The sequence below is a fragment of the Odocoileus virginianus genome, chromosome 21 (assembly GCF_023699985.2).
Source record: "Odocoileus virginianus isolate 20LAN1187 ecotype Illinois chromosome 21, Ovbor_1.2, whole genome shotgun sequence".
NCBI lineage: Eukaryota > Metazoa > Chordata > Mammalia > Artiodactyla > Cervidae > Odocoileus > Odocoileus virginianus.
In genome coordinates, this window is record NC_069694.1 from 30384685 (window position 1) to 30405869 (window position 21185).

Below are 21185 nucleotides of genomic sequence, written 5' to 3' on the forward strand. Positions count from 1 at the left end.
TTTTTTAAATTGGATTACTCTATTTCTGAAAGTTTCAGGAATACTTAGTTTATAAAGCACTTATTTGAAGTCAGTTAAGTAGAGGTCTTTTACAAAATAATTTTGACAGTGACATCTGGAGGTAGAAAAAAATCACACATCTACAACATGCATATATAGACATCTATAAACATACAGAAACAAATATAGATCTTATAGCTTTCGTTTAAAAATTTTAGCTATGAGTCAGGTGTATTACTAGTACTTGACTAGTTTTTGAGATCAGATGGATCCAAATTGTGTTTCTATACATTTGTCCATTAAGATGTTTGCAATTTTGTTTTTGTTATTATCATCTTTGTTGTTCTTGTTTTTTTTTCCCCCCTACTATTTGTAAAAGAGACAGAATTTTTGCCCAAAATTTTGCCCATTTTAAAAATAACTCCTTTTTTCTATTTCTGATAAGAAACATCTCCCTAAAGTTTGCATTTCAAAGAGTGGTTCTTAGGTTCTAGAGAAGATGGAAAAGACAAATTTTAAAATTTGGTAGAAAATTTACATTTCAAAGACACAGAGAAAATATCCAAATTTTCTCCAAAATGGGGCATATTTGCCTGTTATCAGAGGCCTGAAATAATAGTAATTATTTTTCTATTTAAACTTTCCTTATTTTTCTAAAGTGTTGGGCTTCCCTGGTGGCTCAGATGGTAAAGGATCCACCTGCAATGAGGGAGACCTGAGTTCAATCGCTAGGTTGAACCTGGAGGAGGGCATGGCAACTTACTCCAGTATTCTTGCCTGAAGAATCCCCACGGACAGAGGAGCCTGGTGGGTTACAGTCCATGGGGTCGCAAAGAGTCAGACGCGACTAAGTAAACAGCACCAACCTTTTGAATGCATTTTGAGATGAATAGAGGACTTTAAGAGGGAGGGGGTTAAAAAAAAAGAAAGGCTGGGCTTGGAATTGTTTCTAGGGCTGCAGCTCTGGTTTTGCAAAGATTTGAAAGGCAAAGTTGTTTCTAATTCCTCAAAGAATTTAGTTGTAGCCTAAATTTTATATCAAGGGACTGAACTTCCCATCCAGCTAGATTATTTTCAGTTTACTTTATATCAGGTAGAGGATTTCCAACTAAAATGGAAAAATCCTGGAGCTTTAGGGTTTAGTGCAGTATGCCTTTCTGGAAAATGTATATAGAGCATTCAGCAAAGGCCTTGCAATGTTATTTTTTTTTCCTAAGTGTACAATTCAACCTTAGACCAATTAACCTTTTGAGGAGAAAGCCTCTACTTTTGTTTCAGTCAGTACCTGAACATTAGCCTCTAGCTGATGTTTCTTGATCATTTGTAAGAGGGCCTGGGAGAAAAACTGGTCATCTGTTTCTTCTGTGAGTGGATTTTTCCAAGAGGCCTTCTGCCTTATCTGATAAATACAGTGCAATCATGGGTGGGAAGAACACCCTTTAGCTACCAATCATGGTTTCTGTGAATGTGGATGTCCACTAATCTTTGTAACTGTTCTCTAAATGTGATAGTATCTGCTGAAAGGCATGATAAATGAGGCTTTGTGATTTTATCTTGTTAGAAGAATCTGTAAGGCAGGCCATTTTAATTCTTAGTGTCCTCTTTTCAATTTGGTCTTTCCATAGGTACCAAAAAGAAAATTGTTAGAATGAGAGCTCTCTAATTTTTTCTTCAAATATATAAGATTTTCCAGTTCATAGGATTCATCATCTGGTTATTGACAAGTAGGATCTTATAGCATCCTATAGGATTTTTTTTTCATTTATTGTTATTAGTTGGAGGCTAGTTACTTTACAATATTGTAGTGGTTTTTGTCATACATTGACATGAATCAGCCATGGAGTTACATGTATTCCCCATCCCGACCCCCCCTCCTACCTCCCTCTCTACCAGATCTCTCTGGGTCTTTCCAGTGCACCAGGCCCAAGCACTTGTCTCATGCACCCAACCTGGGCCAGTGATCTGTTTCACCATAGATAATATACATGTTTCAATGCTGTTCTCTCGAAACATCCCACCCTCGCCTTCTCCCACAGAGTATGCTATTGAGATCCTATAAGATCCTATAGGATCAGGATCTCAATAGCATCTCAAACCAATAAGATTTTTTATGGCTTGACCATAGGTGCTAGAGGCATCCCAAAAGGCATCTCTGTCTGTCTATAGGGAGACAGATCCAAGAGACCTGCCTTTGGTAAGAAATATTACCCTTGGCTAGCTTCCGCCAGTTTTCCAGATTCCCTTGTGCAGACGCCAGAGCAACTATGGTGCTTCAGCAGGTCCCATTGTGGATCTCAAGACTGTAGCGGTAGAAAAATAACTTTCCCTCTATCTGTCTAGGTTCTTGACTGAGTGTTCCTGTCATAAAAGAAATTAACAGGAGAAAAGCAAAAGTTTAATAACGTGTATATTTTCTGTTTACATGAAGATATACATAGAAACTGAGTTAACTCCCTAAGAGCCAAGTCAACACTAAATACCACTGCCAGCTAGAGATGAAAGAAAGGTGTAGCAGTGGAGAGGCAAGTTAAGGGAGGTTACCGGGAACAACACAGTAAACAAGGTTATGGTTGTTATAAAGATTTAAGTCAGTGCCCTTTCCATTGACAAGAGTTTCTAGAGATTTAGTCAACATCTTCTTTCTGGTATAGAGAGGGAGACAGTCTTAAAAATGGAGAGTTCCCTTATGATGTAAATGTTTCTTATGAAAGGCTAACTTTACTCCGTTTTCAAAGCTTCTTCTGTGTCTGTAGTTTCTTACAAATCGCATTTTCTTAATTCAGTGCAGTTTTTATACTAAAGAGACATATTTCGGGATGACAAGTTCTGTTCACCTTCACTAGCTTATATCTTCCGCCAATAAAAGAAGCAGTAATAATTTTGATGAAAAAACATTAAAATATTGGATTTTTTGTTGTTCAGTCACTAAGTCATGTATTATTGTTTCAAAATAAGGGTATAAAGTATTTTAATAATTTATAAATAACTATTGAGAACTAAAGAAAAAATAACTTCCATAAATGTTTGGCTTCATACCAAATAGGCAAAGGAATTGGAACTTTCAAATAATGCATTATAGAAAATTTCCTAAAAGAGAGCCACATGTAACATTAACCTCATGCTCTATAAAGTAACAATATCAGAAAATTACACTCTTGCATGATGCCACATTTTTAAGATGATGATTAGAATTTTAAACATACATATCTGAAAATTTATACCAAAAAGAATGTAATTTGCAATTCAGAGTACTTAAAGAGTCATAGTTCTTCACATATCAGAATTACTCAGGTTTGTCATTATTTTATGAGCTTTGTACTTATAAGTGGATTTACAGATTTGGATTTAATCCATCAAATTACAGGAAAACTTGTTTAAGCTTTAGTCTAATACAGTGTAATTTTCAAAAAGAAATATAAATAGGTTGAGTATTTTCTTGCATTGGAAAAGTATAGCATAAAGATTGATGAATTAGTTATTTTTTTAGTCTAAGAAAAGACTAGAATTAGAAATACAGTGTTTTTCAAATTTTGAGATTATAAGAAACACTTTGTATTGCTCCCAAAATGCTATTTAGTTATTTTTAATTTGTGGTAAAGTTGCTACAAACTCTAATTTAGTCAGGAAGGATTAAATTTTCTTCTTTAAGGGCACATCAGTAATGAGTCACTATTGGGCCTTAAGACAAACATTACTTGCTGTGAGTATATGTATTATTTTCTACTCTTTTAAAGGTTTTTTCCCCTCTATTTTGATTTTTTATCATGTTAAAATAAACATACAGACACTGAATCCAAAGTACATAACATACCCGTGTTTACATGTTTTAGCATGGATATTATTATACTGTAATATTAATAACTTTTACTTTATAGTTTAAATGACTAGGTATTGTTCAATCATGTGGCCCTTTAAACATCCATTTTACTTTTCTCAAGTATTTTCCCTTTAAAGAATAGCATTGTTGTATATTATAATTCCCTATCAAGAGAGATTTTGAATAATCTTAACAAAAACGTACATGATTTTATTCTCCATCTATCAAATACTGTCTCTAGAACTTAACATAGTACATATGTTTTGTACATATATATATGTACATATATACCAAATAGCTTTTCTATAAGATCTTCCTTTATGAGTATTATTTATAATAGTTAAAGATGGAAACAACACAAAATATATATCAATGGAAAGTGTTTAGTGATGGCTCATTCACAAAATGGAGGGCTGGGAAGCCCCCCCACCTAGTCCTTGCCAAAAAAGAGGAAGCATCGATGTTCTGATAGGGAGTAATCTCTAGACTTACATTAATAAGTGAAACAGTGAAGCTGTAAAGCCGTTGCAATATCCCCAGAGTGGTTAATCATAAAAAAGTACCCTATTTTTCAAATTACTGTTGTCTCTACAGTCAAGTTAAGGGGAACCATTTATTTTCATTAGTTGAGCTTTAATATTCCTGGTAATTTCCTGCCCTCACCTCGTGTTCTGCTAGCTAAAGAGGACAGAGAGTTATTGAGACTTTTTGTCCTCATGACAAATATAGAATATTATAAACTCTTATAGAAGCGAAAGCTAAGATCATATACTTTATGATGTCTATCTCACCTAACATATTTAATCTATTATATGTTCTCCTTCATTTTAGAATATTAAAAGGGAAATCTATTTTAGAGCTTTATTAAAAACATGAATGTTAGGAGTCATAAAATACACTGGAATATAGATTCTAGATTTTTTAAATTTATAAAATATATTTTCTTTTTACATTAATTCAGCTACCATTTGGGGAACAGATACCAAACACTGAATATCCATTTAAATGTTAGCCTTATGATTCTGGACAATTTTTTTTTTTTTAAATAACATGTTTGGTTGGCAAATACATAAATGCTTCTCTGTAGCACATACAAGCAAAGCCCTGAGTTTACTTCCACCTCCAAGAGAGAATACCTTTTTTCATTTATATAATCATTTAAAAAAAAAAAAGTAAAAAAGGTGTCCCAGCATTGAGATTGTTAATGAAAGGTTGTTTCTGAACCACAAAAGACGCCGGGAACCTTGGCCTCTGGAGGAGAGAATTCCATCTGGAGCCAGAGAAGAGGCTTGATTGCTCAGAGCTTTTGTGTAATAAAGTTTTACTAAAGCATAAAAGAGATCGAGAAAGCTTCTGACATAGACATCAGAAGGGGGCAGAAAGAGTGCCCCCTTGCTGGTGTTAGCAATGGAGTTATGTACCTTTAAATTAGTTACTACAATGAATCAAAAGAGTGTCTCAAGTTTGTGAACATTTTACCAGACCCACTCCCACAATTTACATTTTAGGATAACAAGATTAGAATTTAACAATAGAAAGATCTTACCAGACCCACTCCCATAATATACATTCTAAGATATCAGGATTAGTCAGAAGGTTTTCAGGAAGGAGGACTGTCCTCAAGAAACTATCTCAAACTGTCCTCAAACAGGATACATTGTTGTTATATAATCCTTTGTACAGAGTTTTATCTGAGTTGTGTAATTGACTAAGGCTTTAAGGAATGTAGACACAAAAAGTTTGTCCTTTCCTCTTCCTTGAGAATTCCAGACCCCTATCTCCACTTTGAGGGCCCCAGACTCCTTTCTCCTCCTTGGGGACCCTAGACTTCTTATCAATCTGCCTAGGAATTGACTCTCTCAGTAGCAGTGAACAAGAAATACACAAGTTTTCTTTCTTCACAAACTTGTCGTCTTGTGGACGAGGACAGGAGGTCAACTGGAAATGAGGCAGAGTCTCACATGGTGATAAAGGACGTGGTGGCAATAAGCAGGAAGATGAGATTGGTGATGAGTCCAGGGAAGTAGGGGCACTGTGCCCTCACTGTGACGGAAGACTCATCTGGGAAGACCTGAGGATGGTGCCTCAGCTGTTCACAAAACTGGAACATCTTGTAGGACAAAGTGGATTATAAAGAACAGTCACCTTCTAGTACTGATTGCTGCTTTGGGATGGATTTCCATTGGCTTTGGTCTTCACTTCCTACTTCAAGTCTCTACTTATTCTAATCTATATATATATATTTATCACAGATAAATCTAAAAGAAATAATCACAAACATGCAGCTTGCAGGATGTTGTATTTCTACTTTAAAACTCTTAATGGCTGACTAAGGCCTGAAAGATAAAATCCACATTACTCAAACCAGCATTCCAGCTGCTAAAATCACACTCTTTCCTACTTAAGCAATTTTAGCTCTAACTGTCCCCAAACATAAACCTTTTATTCCACTTAAGCTGCTCCAACACAAGTTGCTAATTCTTGTCTCCCTTGTTTACTGTTTTTGGTTTGTTTTGTTTTTAACTGTTTGGTTTAGAATGCCCCTCCTCTATAATGTGTCTCTTTTTAAACCCAAATCCAATCCTCTACCCTTGATCTGGAGTGATCTCTCTTTCCATAGAATAACTTCCGCAGTTACTAGTGCTGAAAACCTATCCTGTAGCTGTCAGTACTAGATATTGTTATATGCTCTATATATTTATGTATATATCTCCTATATATTGACATGGAACTTATTATCTTGTAGTATGGCTAATCTTTTCTATATCATTTCTATCTCTCCAACTGAATTCTGCATTCCTTAGGAGCAGCTGCCATATTCTAGACTTCTTAGACCCTCTATTTCTTTTTATACACATTGTCTGAACAATGGAGTTCCTTTTTTTAAGGTGAAATATTTTGAGATGTTTTAATTTCCTGTTGCTTAAAATTTCAATAAAGAATAAATTAAAGTATTAATAATTGTGGTAGGTTGAAAATACCTTTGGTGCTTTGTGTTCAGGATGATCTATAAAAATATCAGGAGAGCCATATAGCCTTACCTATTAATTATTTAATTATCTGGAAATGAAGACTATATGAAGAGTTGAGTAAAACTGTTATTTTTTTTTGCTCCATTTGTAAAACCAAGTGAATAAAATTTTGCTAACTGCTCTTCACTCTTTCACCTTGTGTTCAGTTGTAAAATATTTAATTGGAAGTTGGGACCTTGGAACTATTACTAATATAAATATATTTAATGAGTTTAATAACAGTTTTCACTTAGAAAATCATAGGTAGAATAGATTTATGTTGGTCTGTGTTTTTTTTTTAATTTGTGTTTAAACATTTTAAACCTTCATGTTAAAGTTTGTGTTTATTCCATTTTATTAATTTGATGTCATTCATTTATTTATTTTTGTTTTCTTCTTTTCAAGGCCCTGTGGAATCCTACATGCACTGAAGGTTTATTTAAACCAGTACATAATATTTCAACCTAACTTACATCATTATTTGATAATAAATGTAACACAAATCTGACATGCTGAATATCAAATCAATTTTTCATTATTTCTTGCATTAGCTATTTCTCAGAGTATATAATACAGAAATGTTTCCATTCCAAATATTTCACACTTTTTGCATTTGTACACAATTGCATAAACTATTAGTGGATATAGTTTAAACTAACATTCCAACCTTGCTGTATTTTTAAAACAAAAATAGACCTTTAATTTTAAATTATCTCTATATGCAGCTGTTCTAAATATAATATTCCACTTGGCAGTACATATTTTTGTTTAACCTTCTCATCCATGTCATTTGTGTCTCTGGTTATAGTCTTTGTTTAATTTCACTATATATTCTATGTATATTAGGTAAATTTGAAAGCAGTGATTCTAATTTGGCCCATCATTGCATAACAGTTCTTACTGAAAAACTAAATTGCCTCTATTTTTCCCTTGCATTGAGATCAGAAGATGAAAATGTATGTCTTCAAGTGAAGTAAATCGTGAAGAGTCTTATTCTCTCCGTAGATAGTAAAAAAATTATTTATATCTCTAAACAAGTGAAGAAAGTTTATTGGCTATTGACCTCATATTGAGGAAAAGTTTGTTCAATGTCTCATTAAAAAAATAAAAAACCCTGTCTCCTGAACTTGGCATCACTGCCTGATTTCTGTGTGTCCTTCTTTATCACCTTTCTATACTACCTCACTTTAATTACCAAGTATCCTGGTAGCCACAAGGCACTCTTGCATGTTATAGTTTATTGCAAGGATAAGTGACTGAGCTCAGAAATGTCTCAGTCTCGTAGCGCAGGGCAACAGAAGAGGCATAAGGCTAAAGAGAGGAAAGCAGGTTTTGCTGAATTCTATATTTTTTTTAAACAGGAAGTGAAATAATCATAGTTAATGATGGTAACATTTAGAACTATGCTATGAAATTTCTTAAGTTATTTGACTCATTTGTAACATACAATATGCATGATCAAAAGTTGGGTTTAAATCATGGTATTAAAATAAAACTAAATGTTTATTCACTTGAAAGCACTGTATGTGTCCTTGTTGACTTTGCTCTTTTAAAAACATAAAATGCATCTTTTTATGATTCAGGATACAAAAATGATTTTGTTCCTCTAACAGTTTTCTAAAGTTTATTCTTCTCTTCTTATCTGTTGCTACTTATTGTCTTACTTTACATTTGAAACCCTTAAGTGTAGATAATGTAAGCAATTCCATTACCTACAATAAAGCACTCCTCTGGTAAAGATTTTTACCAGCTTGAATGGTCAATATCATTTTGAGGAAGGAAAAAAAATTTTAATTAAAGATATTTTGACTAGGATACAAAAGAAAAAATAGATGTGTTAGCAAGTAGATTAAGTCATTAAAGAAAGGTACTTTTTCCCTCAAAAGCAATGTAGCAGAAACTGTCAATATAGACAAAAAAACCACCAACCTGAAAAGGTACTATTTTATGATTGCTCTTTAATACCAGTAAGGCATTTCAGGCTGCTTCCTTGGAAACCTTTCTTTTTTTTTTTTTTTTAATTTTTTTAAAATGGAATTGGGCTGAATATATATCAGTGAGCATGTTTATCAGTTAATCATTTTACTTTCATGGTGAAATATATTCAGACTTTCCAGCAATGTTTGTTATGTAGCTTGATCATTTAACTATTAAAATGTTTTGTATTTTCTAATTACATTAGACATGAATTAAAAATAAGAATTAATGGACTTTTTTTTTAAAGTGTGTAAGAATCATTAAAATCACTGCACTGTATTCCAAGGTGTAACAAAACTGAAGGTGATTGTTTCTCAAAGAAAGCAGCATGAGGTGTAAAAATGTCCCTGACAAATACAGTGCAACATAAGTATTTACTGATGAAAGAAGTGTTGTGCTATGATATTATGCCTGAATATTTGTCTGAAATACTTTGATAATAATTAACTAAAAATAAGAGATGAACAAGATTAATTAAATTCATTTTCCAAATAAGGAAAGTGGAATTTAAAGGAGCTGAGTGACCTTCTCGAGTTCATTTAACTTTTCTAGCAAACATTAAAGCTGTGGGTTGTGTTGTAGGTGTTCCAGATCCAAAAGTCAGGATTTTGTTTTGTTTTCCTGATTTCAGAATGCTGGTGGATTGCATGATTGCAAAACTCAATACAAATTATACTTGGATTGCATATGCACATATATGCATACTTATATATTATACATACATTGTGTACTGTTAAAGATTGTGTTTACCTTAAATCTGCATTATAGACTAGGCATAATGGTGGTGATAAAGATTTACTATGTGAATATCTGTCTGAGATATATAATACATGAGCTAAGGAATTAATTTTATAATGTTAAGAATTAATCATTCAAATATAAAGAAGTGCTTAGAAGAAAAACCATGGACAGTTTTGCTAGATGTTTTAACAATTATTAACACATTTTATTTATATCAAATCATTTTGAAAATTTAATTTTTCATGCCCTGAAATACATGCTCATTAAATGTTCTCATTTATAGTATTTTAAAATATAAATAACTTATTATTCGTGGTTCGATTTAAGACATATAGCTGTGTTTTAAATGATTTTTTAATGAAGACTCTAAAGTAGGTATATGTTATGATACACGTGATTTTTATTATGGCATACATAAAATCTTCCTTACTAAAATTTTCAAAATTGTTATTATTTTTCATAATTACCTAAATTTGATATTGTTTTAAATATTTATTTAGAAAACAAAATGGATTTTTCCATATTTAACTTCATGCTAGAGGCAGAATACTTAACAACAGAATGCTTTTCATGATTTTATTTTGTGCCTATGTGTTCATACAGGACTGTCTAAATATTGTTTGATCATATCTTAATTTCTTACATATAATCACACTTTCTATAAGAAATCATCTCAGTGCTTTTGGGGCAACAGTAATTACTATTATGGTATGCTTTTTCACTTTCCTCTTTCACTTTCATCAAGAGGCTCTTTAGTTCTTCACTTTTCTGCCATAAGGGTGGTATCCTCTGCATATCTGAGATTATTGATATTTCCGCATATAGTTATGCCTGTAGTTGATTGCAAATACTTTTGGAGAAAATCAAGGGTAAAACAATCACTGTGTTTGAGTGACAAAAGACTTAAAATCAGTCATGGTTAAAGGTCTGGTAAAGTTCACCAAAAAACAATTAAAAAGCAATTTTTTGTTGACATACAAAATTGTAAAATAACTAGTTTTTTGACTGATCATACTAGTACATATCAGATTTTTTAAAAATAATTTCACATACTTTCTAGAACACATATTAATAATATATATTCATGTAGATATAATCTAAGAAGTTTAAATATTACTTTTTATTTGACAATCTTTCTCATGCAATTTAAAATATCCAATAATGCTAAATAAATTAACATCTTTTTTTTTTTTTTTTTTTTTTAATGAGGAGAGAACATAAGTCTTTTGAGATCTTCCAGGTACCCTCTGGAAGTTCTCAGTTATTTTGACTTCATTCAAAATTGGACTTGAGGAGGTTTATTAAAAATGACTAGCAAATTTATAAAACTCAACAGTGGCTACAGAGCTGGAAAAGGTCAGTGTTCATTCTAAGCCCAAAGAAAGGCAATGCCAAAGAATGTTCAAACTACTGCACAATTGCATTCATCTCACACACTAGGAAAGTAATGCTCAAAATTCTCCAAGCTAGGCTTCCAAGCACTTCCAGATGTTCAAACTGAATTTAGAAAAGGCAGAGGAGCCAGAGATCAAACTGCCAACATCTGTTGGATCATAGAAAAAGCAAGGGAATTCCAGAAAAATATCTACTTTTGCTTATTGACTGTGCTAAAGTCTTTAACTGTGTGGACAACAACAAACTGTGGAAAATTCTGAAAGAGATGAAATACCAGACTGCCTTATCTGCCTCCTGAGGAACCTGTATGCAGGTCAGGAAGCAACAGTTAGAGCCAGACATGGAACAATGGACTGGTTCCAAATAGGAAAAGGAGTACCTCAAGGTGGTATATTGTCACCCTGCTTATTTAACCTATATGCAGAGTACATCATACAAAATGCCAGGCTGGATGAAGCACAAGCTGGAATCAAGATTGCAGAGAGAAATATCAATAACCTCAGAAATGCAGATGATACCGCCCTTATGGCAGAAAGCAAATAGGAGCTAAAGAGCCTCTTGATGAAGGAGAAAGAGGAGAGACAAAAACCTGACTTTAAACTCAACATTCAAAAAACAAGGATCATGGCATTCAGTCTGATCACTTTATGACAAATAGATGGGGAAACAATAGAAACAGTGATAGATTTTATTTTCTTGGGCTCCAAAATCACTGCAGATGGTGACTGCAGCCATGAAATTAAAAGATGCTTGCTTCTTGGAAGAAAAGCTATGACAAACCTAGACAATATTAAAAAGCAGAGACATTACCCTGCCAACAAAGGTCCATCTAGGCAAGGCTATGGTTTTTCCAGTAGTCACGTATGGATGTGAGAGTTGGACGTTAAAGAAGGCTGAGCACTGAAGAATTGATGCTTTTGAACTGTGGTGTTGGAGAAGACTCTTGAGCGTCCCTTGGACTGCAAGGAGATCCAACCAGTTAATCCTAATGGAAATACATCCTGAATGTTTATTGGAAGGACTGATGGTGAAACTGAAGCTCCAATACTGTGCCCACCTGTTGTGAAGAACTGACTCATTTGAAAAGACCCTGATGCTGGGAAAGATTGAATGTGGGAGGAGAAGGGGAGGCTAGAGGATGAGGTGGTTGGATGGCATCACCGACTCAGTGGACATGAGTTTAAGCAAGCTCAGAGAGATGGTGAAAGACAGGGAAGCCCGGCGTACTGCAGTCCATGGGGTCACATAGAGTCAGACATGACTGAGCAGCTGAACAAGATGTCAAACACTGATTAAATAGCATCAATCATTGTGCAGCAAAAACTTAGTTTATTGAACCAAAGTAGCAATGAAATCAGTGCACCGCTCTCCAGTACTCTTGCCTGGAAAATCCCATGGACGGAGGAGCCTGGTGGGCTGCAGTCCACGGGGTCGCTAAGAGTCGGACACGACTGAGCGACTTCACTTTCACGCATTGGAGAAGGAAATGGCAGCCCACTCCAGTGTTCTTACCTGGAGAATCCCAGGGACGGGGGAGCCTGGTGGGCTGCCGTCTATGGGATCACACAGAGTCGGACACGACTGAAGTGACTTAGCAGCAGCAGCAATGAAATCATTTCAGAGGCAAGTACAGAACGTTACCTGATTCTATACACACACACAGAACAAAAACCCTTTAGCCTTCTAATATTGAACTGACTCAGTTTTCTAAGTCATCTAAGGACTGATGAAGAAAACACTAACAACAGGAATAATTTCATAAGACCAAGATCTTTGTTACCAAAGTGGACTATATTAAATCTTAAAAAAAAAAACTTTATAATCTTAAGAGCACAACAATAATCTAAAGAAAGAAAATTTTAACAGAGTTAAAATTAAACTCTAGTTTTGTGTTGATATATTGTTGAACTCATTTTTTAAAGCCTTATAAATAAATCTACTTTTTTTTAACCAGCTTTGACTACACAATATAAAATTTATTTTCCACAAACCTTCTGCAACTTTCTATATCCATCTAGGTTTTATCTTACTATTTTTTCTTTCTTATTCCAGAGTAGCCACTCACTTTTTAGACAAAATTAGTTTTTTAGTTTTACAAAAGCACATTCTGTATTCCTTATATACTCATCATATTTTTTCCCATACATTATAATGCAAAGTTATTTTCTTTTGCTCTTGTTGTTTTTAATCATTTTAAGTATTGATTATAAATTCTAAGGGTCAGTAACCTTTACGTGCCAATGAAAATGAGGAAGCAGGCATTTGTGAATGGTCATAAATTAGCATTCTGTAGTAGGTTAGCAAATTCATAAATACATAATTATGGTTTATAATTTTAGAGACATTTTTCATATATAATTTTTAATATGGAAAAGACATGTTTAAATGTAGACTCAAATATCTTTGGTCTCTCTGTTAAAAGTGAAAAACAAAAGTGAATAACTTATGTAGTAATTAATGTGTCAGTGTTCAATTATTGTCTTATTTGGAAATGATTTAAATATATAATGAATACGCTTTAATCATTACTTAATATAACATAGTATAAACTTATTCATGTCTATTTAAGTTACCTGTTTTTTAAACAATTAGGCTTAAATTAGACATCAAGCAGCTAACGACTTTTTAAGTTATAATATTTTGTTGACAAACTTTATAACATTGATACAGAATGAGCTTATATGACTAGTAAAGCCTGGTAGGAGAGGCTATATTTTGCATTACATTTAATATTGACATCTCTGAAGACATGCCTGCTTTCATTAAACCAACAATCTTACACTAACTTCAGTTTATCAAAGACTATACCAGATTATGTGAACTTGAAAATCATCTGGTTAGTTTCTATATTTCTGGGAATTTTAGGAATACTTAATTCCTAGAAATACTTTTTTCTTTAAGTATATTAAATATATACTATTAAATATATGTCTTTTTTAAAAATCCATATAATTATGTGTGTGTGTGTGTATATATACACACCATTTGGGCTCCCCAGGTGACTCAGCGATAAAGAATCCGCCTGCCATGCAGGAGAGGAAAGTTTGATCCCTGGGTCAGGAAGATTCCCTAAAGGAGGAAGTGGCAATCCTTTTTTTTTTTTTTCCTAAAGATGATTTTATTTGCATGTCTTAGAAGTCCTTTTAGAGAAGCTATTTTTTGGAGACAGTTTGTCTTTTAGAAGCTTCTGAATGCCAGTCAAACAATGCATTCTCTTGTCTCTGAGAAGTGTGAAGTCTGCTTTCCTTTACTTAAGGTAAGTTATCTATTCTAAGTTAATCATTCCCAAAAGTGGCCCCTACAAATCCAAATTATCCAAAATTATTCATTTTCCAAATAGGCAAAAGAGCCTGGTTCATAATGACTATACATATAACATACCAGGAGGGTTTTTTTTTTTTGACAGAAGTGTAAAACGTTTTAGACTACTTAGAACCTGTTTTTATTTTAAATTCCCTAAGATATCTTAACTATGAAGGGTCCTGTTTCTTACCAGCTGTTCCAAAAACAGAGATTCACATGTTTCCTGCCTTTTGAAGAAAATGGGGTGAATTACCAAGAAGCCTCTGTCAACTGAAAAAAGATGCCCAACTTGAGAGTTGTGAGCTAAGTTTTACTTGGGGCAAAATGAGGACTGCAGCCTGGGAAACAGCACCTCAGCCCCGAGACACTGCTCCAAAGAGGCTGTGGAAGGAAAGTCAATATGTGCTGCTTTGGTGAAGGCGGAGTTAATTCCATTAAGCAGTTATTTTACAAAGGGTTTTCTGCTGGTCATGAGGATCTGGCATCACCATGAAGGGATTTAGTGCTTCTCTAGATATGAGGAGATGCAAAGATTGAGATCGTAAAATTTGTTGCTGAAAACATCTAACTATCTAAGACCTTCCCACCATACTCCCTGGAGCACAGAGTGCCTCATTCCACCTTGAACCTCCTCGAGGGGTGTTGAAGGTCAGCAGCTGCAGCAGCACAAGGTTCAGTCTCCACAGAGGCAGATGGCAAATGCTCTTGTTCAGTCGTTTGCAATGCTCTTGGCAAGTCCCAGTTTATAGTTGACACCTTAGTAAACAAACTACAGATCTGCAAAATAAAGTCAGAGCTCAAAATGCAAAGAGAGCAGAGGACTTAACCTCAAACTCCAGGGTCAACAAGAAAGCATTAGAACCAGATTACTCACTGGCCTTGAGGTAATAGGGGGTCTCTTCAGAATCATAACTTCTGACACCAAAAGCTGTCAAAAATAGCAAAGTTAAATCACCAAGTAACAAGGAGTAATTAGCAAGAGTTTATCTTACAGGTAAGAACAGTTAGCAAGCTGGGTGTGTTCAAATTCTGAGACTAAAGCTCAGAGCTCAGGGACATGATGTCACAAAATGAAGTAAAAGGGAAAGTGAGTAAGTTGTTTAGCTTTTATAATGATTAGTCATTATAATGGGTGCTTCCTGATGGCAGGAGGTTTGTTAAAAGTGATTATCACAAGGTTTTTAGGAAGACGACTTAGGATTGTCAGAGTAATTTACAAGAAATAACCTAAGTTAAATTTTGCTTATGTTCATGAAGTAAAATATAGTTTTGCTTCAGTTCGGTTCAGTCACTCAGTCGTGTCTGACTCTTTGCGACCCCATGAATCGCAGCATGCCAGGCCTCCCTGTTCATCATTCCTGTAGTTTACTCAAACTCATGTCCATTGAGTCGGTGATGCCATCCAACCATCTCATCCTCTGTCATCCCCTTCTCCTCCTGCCCTCAATCTTTCCCAGCATCAGGGTCATTTCCAATGAGTCAGCTCTTTGCATTAGGTGGCCAAATATTGGACTTTCAGCTTCAACATCAGTCCTTCCAATGAACACCCAAGACTGATCTCCTTTAGGATGAACTGGTTGGATCTCCTTGCAGTCCAAGGGACTCTTGAGAGTCTTCTCCAACACCACAGTTCAGAAGCATCAATTCTTTGATGCTCAGTTTTCTTTATAGTCCAACTCTCACATCCATACATGACCACTGGAAAACCCATAGCCTTGACTAGACAGACCTGTGTTGGCAAAGTAATGTCTCTGCTTTTTAATATGCTGTCTAGGTTGGTCATAACTTTCCTTCCAAGTAGTAAGCGTCTTTTAATTTCCTGGCTGTAGTCACCATCTGCAGTGATTTTGGACCCCAGAAAAATAAAGTCAGCCACTGTTTCCCCATCTATTTGCCGTGAAGTGATGGGACCAGATGCCATGATCTTAGTTTTCTGAATGTTGAGCTTTAAGCCAACTTTTTCACTCTTCTCTTTCACTTTCATCAAGAAGCTTTTTGGTTCCTCTTCACTTTCTGCTATAAGGGTGGTGTCATATGCATATCTCAGGTTATTGATGTATCTACCAGCAATCTTGATTCCAGCTGTGCTTCCTCCAGCCCAGCATTTCTCATGATGTCCTCTGCATATAAGTTAAATAAGCAGGGTGACAATATACAGCCTTGACATATTCCTTTTCCTATTTGGAACCAGTCTGTTGTTCCATGTCCAGTTCTAACTATTGCTTCCTGACCTGCATACAGGTTTCTCAGGAGGCAGGTCAGGTGGCCTGGTATTCCCATCTTTTTCATAAGTTTTCACAGTTTATTCTGATCCACACAGTCAAAGGCTTTGGCCTAGTCAATAAAGAAAAATAGATATTTTTCTGGAACTCTCTTGCTGTTTTGATGATCCACAGATGTTGTCAATTTGATCTCTGGTTCCTCTGCCTTTTCTAAAACCAACTTGAATATCTGAAAGTTCACGGTTCATGTATTGCTGAAGCCTGGCTTGGAGAATTTTAAGCATTACTTTACTAGCATGTGAGATGAGGGCAATTGTGCAGTAGTTTGAGCATTCTTTGGCATTGCCTTTCTTTGGGATTGGAATGAAAATTGACCTTTTCCAGTCCTGTGGCCACTGCTGAGGTTTCCAAATTTGCTGGCATATTGAGTGCAGCACTTTCACAGCATCATCTTTCAAGATTTGAAATAGCTCAACTGGAATTTTATCACCTCCGCTAACTTTGTTTGTGCTGATGCTTCCTAAGGCCCTCTTAACTTCACATTCTATGATGTCTGGCTCTAGGTGAGTAATCACACCATCGTGTTTATCTGGGTCATGAAGATCTATTTTGTACAGTTCTTCTGTGTATTCTTGCCACCTCTTCTTAATATCTTCTGCATCTTTAGGTTCCTACCATTTCTGTCCTTTATTGAGCCCATCTTTGCATAAAATGTTCCCTTGGTGTTTCTAATTTTCTGGAAGAGATCTTTAGTCTCTCCCATTCTATTGTTTTCCTCTATTTCTCTGCATTGATCACTGAGGAAGGCTTTCTTATCTCTCTTTGCCATTCTTTGGTACTCTGCATTCAAATGGGTATATCTTTTCTTTTCCCCTTTGCTTTTCACTTCCCTTCTTTTCAAGCTATTTGTAAGGCCTCCTCAGAAAGCCACTTTGCTTTTTTGCATTTCTTTTTCTTGGGGATGGTCTTGATTCCTGTCTCCTGTACAATGTCACAAACCTCTGTCTGTAGTTCATCAGGCACTCTGTCTATCAGATCTGGTCCCTTAAATCTATTTCTCATTTCCATTGTATAGTCATAAGGGATTTTATTTAGGTCATACCTGAATGGTCTCATGGTTTTCTCCACTTTCTTCAATTTAAGTCTGAATTTGGCAATAAGGAGTTCATGATCTGAGCCACAGTCAGCTCCCGATCTTGTTTTTGCTGACTGTTTAGAGCTTCTGCATCTTTGGCTGCAAAGAATGTAATCAATCTGATTTCGGTGTCGACCATCTGGTGATGTCCATGTGTCTCATCTTTCATGTGTTTTTGGAAGAGGGTGTGTGCCATGACCAATGCGTTCTCTTGGCAAAACTCTATTAACCTTTGTCCTGCTTCATTCTGTACTCCAAGGCCAAATTTGCCTGTTATTCCAGGTGTTTCTTGACTTCCTACTTTTGCATTCCAGTCTCCTATAATGAAAAGGACATATTTTTTGGGTGTTAGTTCTAGAAGGTCTTGTAGGTCATCATAGAACTCTTCAACTTCAGCTTCATCAGTGTTACTGGTCGGGGCATAGACTTGGATTACCGTGATATTGAATAGTTTGCCTTGGAAACGAACAGAGGTCATTCTGTCATTTTTGAGATTGCATCCAAGTACTGCATTTTGGACTCTTTTGTTGACTATGATGGCTACTCCATTTATTCTAAGGGATTCCTGCCCACAGCAGTACATACAATGGTCATCGGAGTTAAATTCACCCATTCCAGTCCATTTTAGTTTGCTGATTCCCAAAATGTCGACGTTCACTCTTGTCATCTCCTGTTTGATCACTTCCAATTTGTCTTGATTCATGGACCTAACATTCCAGGTTCCTATGCAATATTGCTCTTTACAGCATCGAACATTGCTTCTATCTCCAATCTCATCCACAACTGGGTGTTGTTTTTGCTTTGGCTCCATCCCTTCATTCTTTCTGGAGTTATGTCTCCACTGATATCCAGTAGCATATTAGGTACCTACTGACCTTGGGAGTTCATCTTTCAGTATCTTAATCTTTTTGCCTTTTCATGTTGTTCATGAGGTTCTCAAGGCAAGCATACTAAAGTGGTTTGCCAGTCCCTTCTCCAGTGGACCACATTCTGTCAGACCTCTCCACCATGACCCGTCTGCCTTGGGTGGCCCCACATGGCATGGCTTAGTTTCACTGAGTTAGACAAGGCTGTGGTCCATGTGATCAGATTGACTAGTTGTCTGTGATTGTGGTTTCAGTCTGTCTGCCCTCCGATGCCCTCTCTCAGTGCCTACCATCTTACTTGGTTTTCTCTTACCTTGAATGTGGGATATCTCTTCATGGCTGCTCCCGTTTTGCTTAGGTGGCTTGAGTGGTTTTGTTTGCTCAGGGAATCCTCAAGTCTGGTCTTCACTTTGTATTTAATTTTAATAGAAAAAAATAGAAGTAGGTAAAATATTCAAAGTAGTAGGTTGAGCATAAGTTTGATTTGTCAACTAAACTTTTATAGGAAATCATGATTTGCATGGATTCACATTACTTTCATTTATTTAGAGAATATTTACTAGGTGCTTACAATATGCTGGGCCCTGGGGTAATGTGCATATATATGTCACACTGTATACCAAGGAATCATAGATGAGTATAGACTATCAGAATATTAATGTATGATCATAATGTTTTATAATTATGATAGCAGAAATGTCTGAAATATGGTACTTTTAGAAATAGAATGTAGTTCATCATAATTAGATCTAACAATTGATTTTTAGTATTACCTTACAGATTTATATATATAAGAAGAGAATAGATGCTAACATATTTAAGTACCTTTGAGTTTCAAACACAGGCACTCTTAGTTTTTCACTATATTCTTCTTGCTTTTATTTGTTGCTCTATGAAACAGGCACATTTGGTATCCATTTATGTGGGCAGCCATGGTCCATAGGAACCCAGTTTAATCCTTTCAGTTTGATCAAATATTTAAAATTTACTTCAACTTTAATAAGAAAACAATCATAAAATGTGACTAGATAACACAAAACACATAAGTTGGTATTAATAAATAGTAGTAAATATTAACTTGAAAGAATCCCATATTATTAGATTGCTAAATTATAACAAAAAAACAGAACACAAAGTGGTAAATAGAAAAAGGTAGGGTGTGCTCATTCTTGTGTGATATATTTGGGGCAACAAATCATTACAATGCAGTTAAAAAAAGTATCATGTCATTCATTTGACAAAATATTTTTGAGAATCTGTTATATGCCAAGTACTTGTGTAGATTCTGGGCATACAAAGCAAAAATAACTATAATCCCCCACATGGTCTTTTCATCCCATTCAGTAATGATAACTATAAGTTGTAGGCCTTGTCATTATCCCTACTCTACAGATGAAACCATGGAGGTTTAGGGAAGACCTGACTGATGTCGCTATAAGTGCTAAGTGTCCCCCAAGTTAGTCCGGTGAGACCAAACGTGTTATCACCTCACACAGCTCAACCAGTTACACTGTTAGAGTGATTATCTCTATCTGAAAGGTGAAAAAAGGCAGTGATACTTTCATTTCATTGCAAAACATATTGGAAGAGAGGTGTGCAGAAAGAATCACAGTTAGTTAATACCAATTCCCTGACCCGGCTATTTTCTAAGATCCCAGTAAAAATTATATTTTAATTAAGCGAAAGGAAAGTAAAAGAGATAGTAGGCAGCTTTGATAAATTTTGATTGTTGTATTAAGGTTTAATGCTTCAGAGAATGAATGAGTTTAAATTTCATTTGATCATATTGCCTCTGAACTATCACACTGAGGTCTTAAAAATTTAATTTTTTTTTCCCCTGAAACTAACTAAACTTGATGGAGACTGAAATGTATTTTTATTACCAACTATATCTGCTAGTAAAAATCCAAATAAACAAAGAAGAAAACTGACTTATGGTGCTGCATTCTAATATCAACTACTAATCAAATGTAGAAACTCTTACAAAAGGAAAACATATTGAATAAGCACAGTGCTAGCCATCTAATTCTGAAAGGTTGGGTGGAAGTCATCTCATCTTTCTGTACAGGCTTTTGTAGAACTGTCCATCCAGGAGACATATTCATAGCCCTTTAGCAAGCATACATGATGATTAAAAACAGCAATGTTTCCACCTACATAGCTAGGTTATCTTGGGAATGGTGATAACCACTTTTAGCTGACTCCAGGGTACTCTTGAAAACAATGTGATTGCACTGTGCAGTCTATATTTGTTTATCTTACCATGCAGTTGAAACAGAGCTGACATGCTACTCTAGTGCTTACCTGCCCTACATTCTTACTGAACTATATGTTATATTTCCAAGTTTCACAGATATGTTTAGCATTGTTCATCTCATTATCTTTCATTGAGTAATCACTTAGTGGATGTCTTCTAGGTATCCAGAATAGGCACTTGTGTGAGCAGTATTACAGGAAATTTAGAACTTGAAATTTCACTCAGGATTGATAGAGATTAATAAATTACAAATTGCATCTTACTAATAAGTTCCTGACTGTTATTTCTCAGGAATATGAACATCATGAATCCTAATAGCTCATACTTCACATCAAAGGGTTGATGAACTAACATCACATTTCTCAATGATTCTGGATTTGTTTATTTAACTTACTATGGGAGAAAACAGCAGTATGCCCTTAACTCATAGTTAATTTTCTTAGCACTCTTGCCCAGGAAGA

General features: G+C 35.1%; 1 protein-coding gene across 5 annotated transcripts in view; it reads left to right on the top strand.

Moving 5' to 3' along the window:
- Positions 1-21185, top strand: part of CCSER1 (coiled-coil serine rich protein 1) — a 1366600-nt gene that overhangs the window by 777281 nt on the left and 568134 nt on the right. The window contains exon 10 of one of the 5 annotated variants that reach the window (XM_070452147.1): positions 7234-7972. The exons of the other annotated variants lie outside the window; for them this stretch is intronic. Within the exon in view, the coding sequence (XP_070308248.1) occupies positions 7234-7296 (63 nt within the window). The 3' untranslated portion in view covers positions 7297-7972. Of the gene's footprint in view, positions 1-7233; positions 7973-21185 lie in introns of those variants that run through there. 5 annotated transcript variants of the gene reach the window in all.